Source organism: Sesamum indicum, linkage group LG4 (genome assembly GCF_000512975.1).
Source record: "Sesamum indicum cultivar Zhongzhi No. 13 linkage group LG4, S_indicum_v1.0, whole genome shotgun sequence".
NCBI lineage: Eukaryota > Viridiplantae > Streptophyta > Magnoliopsida > Lamiales > Pedaliaceae > Sesamum > Sesamum indicum.
The window spans coordinates 3907440-3923201 of NC_026148.1; the positions used below are offsets into that span (position 1 = coordinate 3907440).

General features: G+C 34.3%; 3 protein-coding genes across 4 annotated transcripts in view; all 3 read left to right on the forward strand.

Annotated features, from left to right (window-relative positions):
* LOC105159967 (extracellular ribonuclease LE) lies at nucleotides 1310-2679 on the forward strand. Its single transcript, XM_011077203.2, has 4 exons — nucleotides 1310-1539; nucleotides 1642-1797; nucleotides 1891-2089; nucleotides 2314-2679. The coding sequence occupies exons 1-4, from the start codon at nucleotides 1432-1434 to the stop codon at nucleotides 2535-2537; spliced, it is 687 nt and encodes a 228-aa protein (XP_011075505.1). The 5' UTR covers nucleotides 1310-1431; the 3' UTR covers nucleotides 2538-2679.
* On the forward strand, nucleotides 5940-7689 carry LOC105159968 (intracellular ribonuclease LX-like; the record flags this gene model as incomplete). The annotated part of the gene is given in 4 exon segments (XM_011077204.2): nucleotides 5940-6002; nucleotides 6099-6254; nucleotides 6692-6884; nucleotides 7227-7689. Coding segments are annotated over 4 exon segments (666 nt in total), but the record flags the coding sequence as incomplete, so codon positions are not given.
* Nucleotides 9176-15762, forward strand: part of LOC105159969 (mitochondrial Rho GTPase 1) — a 9219-nt gene continuing 2632 nt past the window's right edge. The window contains exons 1-11 of one of the 2 annotated variants that reach the window (XM_011077205.2): nucleotides 9176-9356; nucleotides 9448-9753; nucleotides 10434-10566; nucleotides 10762-10911; nucleotides 11274-11450; nucleotides 11568-11819; nucleotides 12511-12579; nucleotides 13645-13700; nucleotides 14089-14170; nucleotides 14614-14825; nucleotides 14912-14981. In XM_011077205.2, coding sequence (XP_011075507.1) covers nucleotides 9542-9753; nucleotides 10434-10566; nucleotides 10762-10911; nucleotides 11274-11450; nucleotides 11568-11819; nucleotides 12511-12579; nucleotides 13645-13700; nucleotides 14089-14170; nucleotides 14614-14825; nucleotides 14912-14981 — 1413 coding nt within the window. In that variant the 5' untranslated portion in view covers nucleotides 9176-9356; nucleotides 9448-9541. The remainder of the gene's footprint in view (nucleotides 9357-9447; nucleotides 9754-10433; nucleotides 10567-10761; nucleotides 10912-11273; nucleotides 11451-11567; nucleotides 11820-12510; nucleotides 12580-13644; nucleotides 13701-14088; nucleotides 14171-14613; nucleotides 14826-14911; nucleotides 14982-15762) is intronic. The other variant, XM_011077206.2, reaches the window with a different exon arrangement.

Genomic DNA, 15762 nt, shown 5'->3' on the forward strand with positions numbered 1-15762 from the left:
AGGGGGGGTAGACGGGGGGTGGAGCAGGGGCGGTGGAGTGGGGTGGGGTTTGATTATTATTTTTTAAAATAATAATTTTATTTTTATAAATTATAATTATAATAATTTTATTTTTATACATTATAACAATTCATATTATATAATTACATCCAACTCATTTTCTAAAGCGACGTAGGACTAAAAACCCCCCAAAAATATTCAATTGGCATGCTATGTCATTTTTCGATTAAAAATTAAATTTCGGCTACCGAAAGACTAAATTTTATCGATTTGAAACTTAATGGACTTACAAAAAATGGATATAATTATCAGACTAAAATTAATATTGAACATATTCAACGGACTAAAAAATATTTTTTTCGATATGAAATTTTAATTTTATATATTATAGATATATTATAAGTATATTTTAATAGGCTTAGATTGACCAGGAGGGGCATTTTAATTATTATTTTTAAAAAAATACGCTTAGGTTGACCAGGGGTGGTGTAATTCATTATTCATAGCATAGGGACAATTTTTTATATTAAAATTTTCATAGGAGATTTTTTTATATATTTTCATAACACAGGGGGTCAAAATGAATCTAACTCTATAATATAGTATATATAGATATTTACACTCAACGTACGTGCATTTGAAATTCTTTTTTAAAATTTATTGTGTTTTCTATTTGGATTGACGTATACACGTGTTATATATAAAACAAATAACATAGCTTTTATGCATGTAGCGTGTGTATGCTAATTGAAACAAAAATTTAAAAAGATTTAGAATAAAAAGTCCAATACGCAATACAAGCGTGGAGCACACACATACGTAAACAATCTCAAACAACTTTTTTCAATAAAATTATTTACATACCAGTCAGAAATTACATAAATAAATAAATTTAAATTAAAAAATTAAAAAAAAATAATTAATCCCATAACAAGTAAAATATTAAATAATAAATTGTAGCCATCAATCCTAATTCTTACAAAATTTCCATTTAAACAATAAAAATTTGCTGTCATCAAATAATTTCAATATATATAATCTGTCCAAAAGATACTTCCCCAAACATAGGAAGCTTCAAACTCCCTTATTTTTCCTCTCGTCCACACTTTTATTTATGGCTTTCACACTCTCAACCGCTGACTTCCGAGTCCAATCATTGAGACAAGAGAAACTTGAGAATGCTCATCATCATCGAATATGCCAAACTGATCCAAATTCAGATGTACGAACACTTTACAAGTCATACATTACATTGTCTCAATCAAAACAACACATTCATACCATAATCACCAATCATTATCATTAATCATCATGTTCACACTCCACACATTAACTCAGTTCACATTTCCTCCTCCTGTCTATAAACATTGCAGCATCAAAGGGTTCAATCATCTCCAAATAAATTGAATAAAGAAAAAGAAAAAATAGAAAATGGTGCCGAAATTCGATAGTTCGGTCTTGATCAAGCTCTTGCTCTTGCAATGTGTTGCGGTGTTGTCGGCTGCACAAGATTTCGATTTCTTTTACTTTGTGCAACAGGTCACTGGTGTTTCAATTTCTCCGTTTTGTTCTGAAGTTTTAGCTCGATTCGGTAGTATCACTTGACATGTTTTCGTGTGTGCTTTTGTTGTAATAATGCAGTGGCCTGGATCATACTGCGACACAAAGCGAAGCTGTTGCTATCCGACGACAGGGAAGCCCCCGTCGGATTTTGGCATCCACGGACTGTGGCCGAATTACAGGGACGGATCTTACCCTTCAAATTGTGATCCTAGCAATCCCTATGATCAATCCAAGGTTTCTCATCTTGTACTAATTACTTCTCTAACATTTGAACTACAAACGTCAGAGATATTGGATTGTCTCAAATGTTTCTGCATTTTCTTGCAGATATCCGACTTGATAAGTAGAATGCAAGAAAATTGGGCAACCCTTTCCTGCCCTAGCAACAGCGGCTCGACGTTTTGGTCACACGAATGGGAAAAACACGGGACGTGCTCCGAGTCAGTGCTCGACCAACATGGCTACTTCAAAGCTGCTCTCGACCTCAAGTCTAAACTCGACCTCCTCCAAATTCTTCAAAGCGCCGGTAACCCTTTATCCCATGATCTTAGAGTACGTCAAGAATTGCAAGAAAGAAGTAGAACGTGTAAGAAAACCATAGAAGAAATCAAAACATAATATAAGAACCATCGACGATTTATAATTAGAATGTTCGAAAAATACTATAAAATTATAAGAACTAACCATCGACGATCTATGATCTTGCTGTACGTAGACTAACTTTTGACTTCGGATATAAATATGTATCAGGGATCAATCCAGACGGAGGGTTTTACAGTTTGAGCAGCATAAGAAGTGCTATTAGGAAGGGGATAGGGTACACTCCAGGGATAGAGTGCAATGTAGATGAAGAAGGGAACAGCCAGTTGTACCAGATATATGTTTGTGTTGACACTTCAGGTTCTGAGTTGATTGAATGCCCTGTTTTTCCAAATGGGAAATGTGCCTCCACCATTGAGTTCCCATCATTTTAGACTTGCAAACCATTTTTCTTACATAGTTTAATGTTTTTGCTTTTGTCATCTAATTCTTGTGTGTATTCACCATTTCAAACTGTACTGTTCTCTGAACCAACTTGTAATAAATATTGCAGATTTCATGGATGCATTTTCAATCTATTTGTTTTTCTTTTTTTTTTTTGCTTTATTTGAGGTTTTTGTAATAGCTAGTTTCAACGAAAAGGAATTGAAGATAAAAAGAAAAGATTTAAATAGGAAAATATGTAAGCAACTCTATTGTGATATTGCAAATGAGCAAATTACCCCCTTATGAAAAAACAAATAATAATTTACCTCCCTGTATACTTTAAAATACAACAATTTACCCCCCTATGATTTTTAAAATGAAGCAATTTACCTCCCCGTATAAGGATATAGGGGGGTAAATCGCTATATTTTTTTTTATAGGGGGTAATGTGCTCATTTTCAATATCACATGGTGGTAAATGGCTATTCACTCGATTTAAATAGGTAGATTACCTGTGGTTTGAATAAATAAAATGAACAACTGCAGTTACACTCTTGATTTATGATCTATTTACACAAATCATTCATATTCTTTGCATATTAATTACAGAAATCCCTATGTGTAACTTTTCAAAATGTATAGATGATTTGTGCAAATAATATTGACATTTCTAGCGGGTGTATATATAACTTTTAAAAAAGCAGAATAGTTTGTCTAAATAAACCATGAAATTATCCCTAAATAAAAATAATTATTGTGCTTTCATTGAACTGTAAGTAGTATTTGGCATTTTTTGAACAAAACATTTGTTGAAACTGTTTATTACAGACGTACACGCAGTTGCTCTCTTGTCTTAAAGATTGGGCAAAGCTTTCATTATCAGCCAAGCGGAATAACGACATTTATACAAGAACAATAACTGCCTTCCACGGAAAATACAGATAACTCCCTAAAAGTCGCATGTTTGGTTTGTTGATTCCCACCAAGTCACACAAATTGGACTTTTTTTTTTTATTTATTTAAATCATGTTTCATCTTTTATTTAGTTTTGAAATATTCATTTGAATAAAATATATGATGTAAATATTTTAGACAAGACTTGTGTGTTTATATTAATTTTAAAAAAAATGCATCAGGATTTGAAATAAAAATTTCGATCCGCTAGTCACACTACTACATACATGACATCGCATCATACGTTAGGTATTGTGGCCATTAGAAAAAAATGATTATTGGCTATAATTTAAATAGCTATGAACTAAAAATCATGGCAAATAATTTTTATTGACCACGATTAAATAAAATCAATGCAAAAATATGGCTAAGAGCCATGATAAAAACATCTGACAACGCTTTTAACCATAAGAAATGTTTTAGTCATACCACGGCCAGCAATCGTTGCATGACCGTGATCAATGACCATTTGCTATGACTATTTTATTTTTAAATATGACAAATAACTATTATTAACTATTGCATTTTTTATAATGTGGTGATACCGATGGCGTAAATTTTATATTTGTAAGTCTGAATAGTAACGTGTATTTATAATAAACATTTGTCGGTTCTCCGATGTTTTTTCATTTAAGTAACTATCAATATATATCAACTTTTGTAGACTTATAATGAACATAAAAAAATAGGGTGGAAATGTCAATTCCCATTGACTAATTAGTTACATCAATAAACTTCTTTTTTGTCATAACAAATATATATATTTTAGTTTTTGAATTGTTGGGTGTAAGATTTAGGACTTCGACAAACCTAACTAACAAGTTATTACAACACGGCTTACAAGTAGGTGGAGTTAGGTGAAAATGGTTTTTGTAATTGAATAATTGATTTTTAGGGACAATTACATTTCCCTTTCTTCGAATTTAGTATAATTACGTATAAATTTTTTATGGTTTGAGAAATTATATTTAGTATTCTTGAAATTTGCTGCCGTCTAATAAATAAGTCCCTTCGTTAGTCAAAATTTATCGAATTTCTTGATATTAACAAAAATTCAGAAAAAAAGAATTTTATATTTATCCCAAATTGACTTATTATTGATTTATTGCGGGTCAAATAAATCTTTTTATGATCAAATTAGCCTCGTTCATCTTCACGCGTTAATACATGTAAGGATGTATATCTTCACCGTTATAAGAATAGTTTAGCCGTAAAAAGAATTATTTGATTTGCAATAAGTCAATAATAAGTCAATCGAGGGTAATGTCAATTTCATTCAGTTTTTTTTATTTTTGTTAATATAAGCAAATTCAGTGAACTTTAATTGACAGAGGAACTTATTTTTTAGACGAAAGCAAACCTCATACTGCTAGATATAATTTCCCAAACTACAAAGAATCTACATGTAATTACACCAAACCTCAAGAGCGAGGAGAGCAATTATCCCTTGATTTTAATTACCTTTTTCCGATCCCCTACACATTGAAAGTACTAATTTTGTAATAAATCCTCATGTAATTCCTTTTCTTTTCCTCGGGTGCGGAGAATTCTGTGTTGAATGAGAATTTCTATTTCAATTCATGTTGTATTACAACGAACATGATTTGTAATAATAGAAAATGAAAACCTCCTTAATAGACAGAAAGGAACCCTGTAATGAAAACCTTATGGTACAAGGTAGCAATGAAAGGCCACAAACAAAAAAAAAAGGAATTTAATAGCTTAAAAAGCAAAAAAAATATTTGGAAAAGATGATTGGCTTCTCAACTCCACCTACGTATTTAGTGTTGAAAACGTATAAGCAAACCATACTAACTATACCAAGCAAAGCAACCTTACCCTTTATTATATATATCGGGAAAAATTCAAGCAATTTTATTGTGATATTGTAAATAAGTAAATTATTTTCTTATAAAAAATAAATAGTAATTTATCTCTGTATATTTTATAAAATATAACAATTTACCCCAATATGATTTTTAAAATGAAACAATTTAAGGGGTAAATTATTATAATTTTTTTTATAGAGGGATAATGTACTAATTTTTAATATCACAGGAGGATAAATTTCTATTCACACTATATATATATATGCTCTCCCATTACACTTTCAAAACTTAATTAAATTACAATTTTATATATATATATATATATATTATATTTCTGTACATGTGAAAGGGAATGCATGTGCCCATTACGAAAACTCCACGTAATTAAGTCTTATCCAACAAAAAAGAAAAAAGAAAAAACGTGTTGGAGATTATTAATAATAGTAAAAGACAATAATTATGTAATTAATCACTAATAATTAATTAATTCACTTCCCTAACAACAAACTTGCATTACACCCCTCTCTCTAACTCTCTCTCTCTCTCTCTCTCTCTCTCTCTCTCTCCATCTATACATACATATATATATATATAGGCAGGCATATACTGTTGTGGATATTCCATTTTTTACAATGTCTCTCCATTTTGTGTTCTTCCCAGGATTTTGATTTCTTCTACTTTGTTCAACAGGTTAACTACTCTGTTATTTTTCCATGTCTTAACATGAATCCATCCCTTATATATCAACTTTGCATATAATATACTTATCATGTGATTATGATACAGTGGCCTGCTTCGTACTGTGACACGAGACGTAGCTGCTGCTATCCCACAACCGGAAAGCCCGACGAAGATTTCAGCATTCATGGGCTGTGGCCGAACTATAATTCTGGCAAATATCCACAAAATTGTGACCGTGAGAGCTCTTTAGACGAATCAAAAGTAATCACGTATTCTAATTTTTACTGTGATATATAAAATGAGCAAAAAATCCCTGTAAAGCAAATGAGCGAACTACCCATATGATTTTTTTTTAGCAATTCATCTCCCTATAATTTTTTAAAATAAAGTCCTTAGACAGGGAGGTAATTAAATTACTTGAATGTAAAAAGTACAGAGGTGTAAATTGCTATTTTTTTTTATTATAGAGAGGTAATTTGCTTATTTACAATATCATAGAGGGTAAATTAATTACATTAAGCCCAAAAATAAACTATTAGAAAAAGAAATTAATTTAACTTTTAATAGCCGCAATATATGGCATCTCTAATTAAATTAATTAGTTAGTACATATTATTTTATTAGTATTTTCCATTTTAATTTTTTCTCTCCATAATGTGATTAAAAATTAGGTGATTAATTTGAAATTAAATGTACAGATCTCAGATCTTGTAAGCAGAATGCAGAAGGATTGGCCAACCCTAGCCTGCCCAAGTGGAGATGGCATGAAATTCTGGGGTCATGAATGGGAGAAACATGGGACATGCACCTCCCTTGATCAGCACAGTTATTTTCAGGCTGCCCTTGAACTCAAATCCAAAGCCAACTTGCTCCAACTCCTTGGGGATGCAGGTATCTATCTATATATATACTAGTCCAAAGGACCAAAAATTATTTAAAAATTCCAATTTTACCCTTGAGTTAGGCTCGATTTCTGATACGAAACTTTTGATTGAACTAGTAAATGGTATGTACGGATGTAAATATATATATGTGGATATAACTGAAAAAGTATCGGAGGAATTCGTTCCGTAGAGTTTTAGGGCGTCCTTGTCCTGAAAGGAAAATAAAAGAATCACTCTATATATATAGTTACATGATCAAACTTTCAAATTCGGCCCGGGCTAGCCTGACTTCTAAACGAGTATTTATATGCACGAATTTGAATGGACGAAAATAAAAAATGTGTTGCAGGAATTCGTCCCGGAAACTTTTACAGTTTGGAGAGCATAAAGCAAGCAATTGAAGAAGGATTAGGGTATGGAGCCTATATAGAATGCAATGTTGATCCAGAAGGGAATCACCAGCTTTACCAGGTTTACCTGTGTGTGGACACCTCTGCCTCTAGTTTCATTCAGTGCCCAGTTCTCCCACATGGAAGAGGATGTGGAAACAACATTGAGTTCCCTTCATTCTCTTCTGATTCCCAATCCAGGGATGAACTTTAACTCACAAACACTCCCTCAAAAACTAATTCTCAGAGTTTTATCATCATTCAGATTGATTTGTCTTGTAACTGAATAATTTACCTTTGTTTAATTACTTGTTTTTGGTTAATTCTGATGTTGTTGCATTCTTGACAAATCATTTGTATCACCGATGTATCCATATATTTGATATATCGTCTTGTTTCTTGACAACATTCAATATACTTTTACTCGTTTTTGAAGTTTTTAATTTTATATTTGTTAAGTATTGATCTCAAATATTACTAGGAAAGCAATGTGAATATGATTTTGATTTTTCTAATTAGTTCGTAGCCTTAGGATTTATTTTTTTAATAAATAATTATCAAAATTGAGTTTTTTTTATACGTTAATTACAACAACGACGGTATGATATATATATATATATATATATATTGATGCCGTTAAAATACATTTGATCTAAAAAGAAGTCCCACTCAAGTAAGGCTCGATAAAGAGCCCATGAGTGCACCTAATCCAAGGGGAAAGGGCTCTCCGCCCAAGGGCCCATGAGTGGCCCTTGGGAGAGATAGGCTCTAGCTGAGGCCTGTAAGGGGGATGACTCAACGCCCATCTAGGCACCAGAGTTCCCACATGAACACTTGGGAAGAGAGCCGTCTGGCCACATGGAAGGAGGTTGGTCAGTAATCTGTGACGAGGACCAAGGATCTAGACCGATCATCTCATATTACTCAAACACTCTCCTTAAAAATTTAGGGGCATATTCTACTAGAAGACCTATCTAATCACAAGAACCCTCACCGAACAAAATCTTTCAACATTATTGCCAATCGCTTCCAGATTCATAGGAGGCCTATCTGCAGCAACTACTGACTTGAGCTCCAAGGGATCACACATCTTCGCTCGGTAGGCATTGGCTATAAAAGTCAGCCTCTCCTCTCCAGTAAAGGGTAACTCATTTTTGGAACATGTACACAAAAAGCACGAATAATTTAAGCATTCCACGCCTACGTTATAACTCATTAGTGCTTCATTATGCTCAATTCTTGTTTTTTGCCCTTTCACAATTTGATTCGGGAGTGAGAGTGCAAATGCATTTTTTGCAGGTTCTATTTCAAAATTTGCAAAAATTTAGCTAAAGATACTCAAGGTCAAGATATCTCTAAACGAACAACTTGTTGCTAGCATTATATATATATATATATATCTTAGTAATATCAAAACAACAACGTTACAAATATTCCTTTATTTGTACAGCTTAATATTAATCAATTTTTATTCATACTCGAGATTTTCTACTTCTTACTATGATATATCAGTACAATGTAAAATACCGAATAAATTAATCCCTACTAATAATTTGAAAATAAGCTGTCGGTAAATTAATCGAAGTAAACAATGTTTTATAATATTGTGCACCAATGATAAAATTTGATTTTGTTAGATCATAAGAAATGAAAGAGCTATTATTCCATTCCATCATAGATTATGATCAATAATTGAAGTTAAAGAGTTACAAGGTGTTATGCATATGTAGCATGTAATGATTTCTCAACGCCGTTGATTCAGTGGGCTAATTGTTGGGCCCATAAAATCAAGAGGCCCAAACCACTATCCAAATTCTTCACTTATTGGGCTACGGTTTAATCAAATTGGGCTTAGGCCCGGCTGAATAACCCAAGTCAGCTTACTAAACCAAAATTATCTCCTGTCACCGCGCACAACCTGTATGTTCACCTACGCCGTTTGATCAAATCCCTCGTATCTTACAGTTCTGCTATTGCAGCTCCGCTTTAAACCCTCGGTGCAAATGTTCTAGACAAGGAAACCATTTTTCTGTGAAGAGAAGAAACCTCTCTCATTTCTCTGCTATCTCTCGGTATTCCCTTTCTTCAAGGTATGTTATGTGCGTGTGTATTTGCTCGTATTTCCATTGATTTTGAGTTGGTAGATAATTGTTTAATCATATTGACTTTTTCTCCGTGAAGGGTTTATCGAGCTGTCAAATCAATCACCAACAGCGTTTAAGCACACATAAATCTGTAATCTTGAGATCATATTTTCCTGCAGTGGTGGCCGTGAATGGCGGGAGGTGCTTCAGCTTCTGGTGCTGCGGGGAATGCTGTGAGAATTGTGGTGGCGGGCGATGCGAAGACCGGGAAGTCGAGTTTGATAGTTACAGCCGCCGCAGAGAACTTTCCGACCAATGTTCCCCCGGTGTTGCCGCCCACCAGGCTCCCCGAGGACTTGTATCCTGACCGGGTTCCTGTCACCATTATTGATACTTCCTCGAGGTCTTTGAACAGTTCCTTTTTGTCTGTTGAAGCTTGGCGAGAAAAATTGCAATTGGGTTGTGTTTACTGTTTAGGATTTGGAAGAGTTAGTGGAGTTTCGGCCCCTAATTTGCTCGCGTTTGGTGTTGTATGTGTGGGTGGTACTTGGAGATTGTCAAACTCCGACTGTTGTTTGTAATTGTTCCTCCAATTTTGAAGCACTGCGGTTGTTTGCTGTATATAAGTTTATGTGTGCGTTTGGATGTATTGTACAATTTAGTATGCACATTAAATTAAGAATATATGTGCATGCGAGGTGGAAACTGGTATCGTGAAAATATGTAACTAAATGCCTATATTGATGCACGTGAGTTTAAATTCACCCCAAAATGTGTGAACATTTGTGTATAGCTGAATCATGAAACATGCTTTGTCTGGTTAGAAAGCTATTTCGAATTCCAGCCTTATGAATATATCAATCAAAATAATGTGCGTGAGTGTCTGTGGTTAGGGGTATATTTTCTCTTCATGCAGGCTACCTCGTGCATTGAGTTTAAGTCACGAAATGATTCATATTTTTAACTGCATGGTTTTGTGGTTATGTATCTTTAGGTTTTGTTATAGTTACTACATATACTTTTTCAGTTGATACCCTTCTACATTGAAATTTGATAACATTTTGCCAATTCAATTGACTGCAGTCCTGAGAACAGAGGCAAGCTTGTTGAAGAACTGACGAGAGCTGATGCCGTTGTCCTTACTTATGCATGTGATAGACCTGAAACTCTTGACAGATTAAGTACTTACTGGCTCCCTGAACTAAGGCGATTAGAGGTAATTAGACAAGAGCTTGGCTATTGAATTGATTGAAGTTCTATTACTGTGTGCTTGAGCTTGAATAATTCCTACTCTAGTTGTTATCTAATATTTCAGAATGCTTTTTAAAATGCTGGAATGAATAATTTTTCTTGTTTGTCTTAATTTTAGCTTAATTTACTCGGGTGATTTAGCTTGTACATCCCTGGGCAGGTTAAAGTGCCTGTCATTGTGGTGGGTTGCATGCTAGATAAGAGAGGTGATCAACAGCCTGTTAGTCTGGAGCAGGTTATGTCACCAATAATGCAACAGTTCCGGGAGATTGAAACTTGTATTGAATGTTCTGCGCTAAACCATATTCAGGTTAGTATACTTACATTTTACTAATATGCGAAAAGGTTTAGATTTTGTTAGATTTGATGCTAGCATCTTAGAGACTTAAATGCAATTAATTTTCTATGTACTGTGAAGCAGTCTTATTTTCTAACCACCTATATGTCTCCATTGTCAATGTATTTCAGTTTCATCTACTTTTATCAACAATGAAACATTGACATATCTGAAATATGTAATTTGATGATCTCATTTCATAGAAGTTTTCTGGCTCTATGCTAATCACTAATCTGCTTAAGATTTGGCTGTTATGGAACACTTTTGGGCTTCTTTGTTTCCATGCTTTATGCATTAAGGCAAGTTTCTCAAGTAATGGCGGTCACCTTTTGCAGATTCCTGAGGTTTTCTACTATGCGCAAAAAGCTGTGCTTCATCCGACTGCTCCACTATTTGATCAGGAGCAACAAGTTCTGAAACCACGGTGTGTAAGGGCTTTGAAAAGGATCTTTATTCTCTGCGATCATGACAGAGATGGTGCCCTCAGTGATGCAGAGTTGAATGACTTTCAGGTGCAGTTCTTCTAATTCTGTTTAAAACTTTGCATTTCTGCAGTATTTTTATCATATATGATAATAACTTTCCTGCATTAGCTGCTATTCTGACATGATATAGTAATAAATATGCAGGTCAAGTGTTTCAATGCCCCACTACAACCATCTGAAATAGTTGGTGTTAAAAGGGTTGTGCAAGAGAAATTGCCGGAAGGTGTTGATGATCGTGGTCTTACATTGACCGGCTTTTTGTTTCTCCATGCACTTTTTATTGAGAAGGGACGTTTGGAGACAACATGGACTGTCCTTCGGAAATTTGGATATAACAATGAAATTAGACTTCGTGATGATCAGTTACCACCCCCCATAAAGAGATATCCAGACCAGGTAATGTTTCTTTCCGAATTCCAATAACAAATAGTATGAACTATGTAAAAGATTATTGTTTGGAAGACCTTTTTCTAGTTAGTTTAAGCCCGTTCCCAGTTATCCTCATCCAAGTAGTTGGGATTCCTGTAGTTGTTTCTTTCTTCTTGCTATTTTGAACATCAGTATATCAGAAGTATTCCTATTGTTTCATGTTTCTGTTATCTATTGATATCTTGTGTTCACTTTCTTTAAGATGACATGGGTGTTGGGTAACTGTAATTGCCACCCCTTTGTTTGGGTTTTCTTCCCTTTAAGACACCTGGATATGCTAGTAGTTCTTTGACATTAAGTTTAGGTTTAATTTATCTCTTTTCATACTTTGGAGGTCTGTTTTGTTGTGGAAGAATCTATAAGCTTCTCTTCAGTAGATAAACATTCATTTCAGAGAAACATATAGAGGATCTCATGAATATTAGTTGCTAGGTTTTATTATGTACTGTTTCTTTAAATTGAAATGAGCTGCTAGTACAAAATGATAATGATCTATCTATGGAAGTACCACAAGTCCAGCGAGTCCTAGGCACCTGCATGAAATTCTTGGGAAATTGTAAGACCCCTTCACTCTGTGGTTGTCCTACTTAAAGCTGTAATTTCCTCAAGACCCTGTCTTTGTATTTAAATTGCTAACACCTGATTCTCATTTGTGTAGAGTGTGGAGTTAACTACTGAAGCTGTGGAGTTTCTCAGAAAAATTTTCTTCACCTTCGATGTTGATGGTGTACGTAAAGTCTCTTCCTAGATATATCTGCATGTGTTTATTACTTAAAGCTTGATACATTGTTGTTTCAGTTGATTCCTTAAAATATTTCTTCATTTGAGCCTTTATTATTGAATAATAATTCAAAAATTTTTTGCTCTCTTCTTGTTGTTGAACATAGTTTCTCATTTATATCATACTTAAATAATGTATTCTATCAGTTTGGAATTTCGTAAGTTCAGGTCATCAAATGCCCTGTTGTAGATTCTGTTAATCGGGAAAAGGACCATCTATCAATTAATGTCACTTTGAGATGGAAAACGTAATTAGGTTTCCGTATGTGACCTGCAGTTGTTGCTTAATAAACAACACTTATGCATTTATTTTCCTGTACTGTCTTGGATAGTGTCCTGCATTTGAAAATGTACCTTACACAACCCATTCAAGAACTGTAATTAGGCTTGGCAACAGAACTGAGTAGCTGGAGAACATCCCACTTTTACCTTAAGATTTTTTTACAAGCACTGATGCTGAATTCATTGTGTAGTTTATCAAGCACATTAACTTTGAAGGCAGATAAATATAGAGTTGGACCCTGTTCATTGCAGTGTCAATCAGCAATTTGGGTTGCTTTTTAACTGGGTTGGAAGAGTAATAATGATGCTGAATGTGTTTGAAGTACTGTGGTGCTTGTTTCGATGACTGATTGAGTAGAATACGTAAGGCTGAAGCCAGCACTGTTGCCTGAAAGTGCATTTTCTGCTACTGTTTATACAGAGCTTGAAGCCTAATTATTGCTTGTGTTGCTCTTCATGGTTTTTCTAAGAACAGAGTTTTTGGAATATTGAGTCTCTTGTTAAAGAAATGGTTGACAATGCTGAGTAGTTTCATATTCTGAGACTCCTATAAAAGATCTGTCAAGTATGAATATGCACTTTAATGGTAATATTTTCAATTATTTAACTCCACATTTTACTACTTTTTTGGTTATTTACTGATATCATGTGTTGATCTGGTGGTTTTTTCCACTGAATTCTTCTTCCATGAGGTATCAAAATATTGATTATTGGTTCTCATGCTATTCAGGATGGAGCTCTTCGATCTGCCGAGCTTGAAGATTTGTTTTCCACAGCGCCTGAAAAGTAATATGAAACAACTCATTTACGTTTGTCCAATGGTTTGAAATTCGAGCTCATGATTATCACTTTGTTATAACCATTCTTCTTAAATTAGATGTCTCTTCCCTCATGTTCTTTTAGAGAAAAAACATGGAAAACCTAGAATCACACATTTTCTTTATTGAACTTTGTAGTGTAGTGGATATAGTGAGCATACTCTAAAGAATTCTGAAAGCTTAGAAGCAAGTTATTTCTAGTATATTTTTCTGGCCATATTGATATTCACTCAAATTCAGTTTAAAGTAAGTGGTTTAAGCTGGAAATTTTGTTTTTTCGTCTGTGATTATTTTGTTACATAAAGCAGTTGTCGTTTTGACTTTTCACTGATGTTGCTTAACTTTTTGGAATTTAGTCCTTGGAATGAAGCACCATATGTGGAAGCCGCGCAGAAGACTGCTCTGGGAGGCCTATCACTTGATGGGTTTTTATCACTGGTCTGTGTTGTGTTTGTTCTGCCATTGAAAATGCTGTTCATCATAACCCATGAGTCATTATTCTTCACGACTTTGTTGAACTATAGTCTGTCTGTTTCTCATCCTTTCCCATTGTTTTTGTGTATCTCAATGTGCTGATCCTTGTCTGCGCCAGAAAAAATCCCCCCCCCCCCCCCCCCAAAAAAAAAAAAAAAAAATCAGACCCATACAGTTTATGAAAATAAAATCAAAAAAGAAAATTAATTTGGATACCTCGATGAGGGCATGGTAAATCCTATGAAGCTTACTCATGATTTTGTGTGTGGCTGGGGCAGCCTGCATAGGTGTGTCGCTACAGTTGCACTTGCCCCCTTAAATTGACACAATATTTTTGCCGACATAAAGCCTTTTCTGCAAACTAAATATCTTTTCTGCTCCCACTCTGACAATTAAATGCATTGCAGTGGGCCCTTATGACCCTTCTAGATCCAATTCGTAGCGTGGAGACCCTTATATACATAGGTTATGGTGGCGATCCCTCATCTGCCATACGTGTAACTCGAAGAAGACGTGTAGATCGTAAGAAGCAGCAAACAGATAGAACTGTGTATCAGTGTTTTGTCTTTGGACCAAAAGAGTCCGGAAAATCTGCTTTACTGAATTCTTTTATTGGAAGGTACCTTTGGCATCTACTCAACAAGAAAGTATTTTCAGATGCATTATTTTATTTTTCTTACGGAAATATGCTCATCCATTTTATAGGCCTTTCCCTGAAGAATATGTTTCAACAACTCGTGACCGATATGCTGTTAATGTCATTGATCAACCTGCAGTAAGTATCCTCCTATCTTATGATTGCTTTGAGTTGAAGTCTTGAAGACTTGGCACAAGAAGCTTGCTTGCAGGAATATGTTGTCTGGATGAGTTGACAGACATATTATATGTCCTAACATATGCTTGCTTAATATTATGGAATTATGAAATCTGCTTCAATAGATTAAAATTGTTACGTGTACACCTGTGTGGATCTGAAACCATCCCACCCAACACCAGTCCAATGGACCATGAGGACTAGATTTATTTGGACAGGTTTGCAAGGGGTAATATGAAACTGAGGGTAGTTCATGTGATATGATAATGTGTTGTGAATGATTGATAGTGATAGGATAATATGCTGCCATCACCTTATCTTGAGATTAATCAAATGAGAATAGAAAATCCAGACAAATATAGAGAACTGATGATTGCTGGTAGATATTTGCTAGTTTTCACAGAACTTGGAGATGTTACAAAAGAAGAAAAACTAAATTGGCGTTTTCAACATTGAAGCTCTTTGTTGGACAGGAGCTCTAAATGCTATCAGCAAAATTCGTTGAATCAAAGATTTTTTCAGGAAAAATATGCCACTTTTGCAAATGTTTCCTAAGAGAAATCGGTTGCGTCCTTAGTTGCCATGTGATAAATTGTTTACTTAAATCCTAAGTTAACATTAGGAAAGAGTTTGCTCTAAGTAGAAATATTTTATATCCTAAATGATGTCCTTGATGCTGCTTCCATGTGAGTCTTGTTACATGTTTAAGGAATGTCTAACTTTATGTTCGGAGGTACTATAA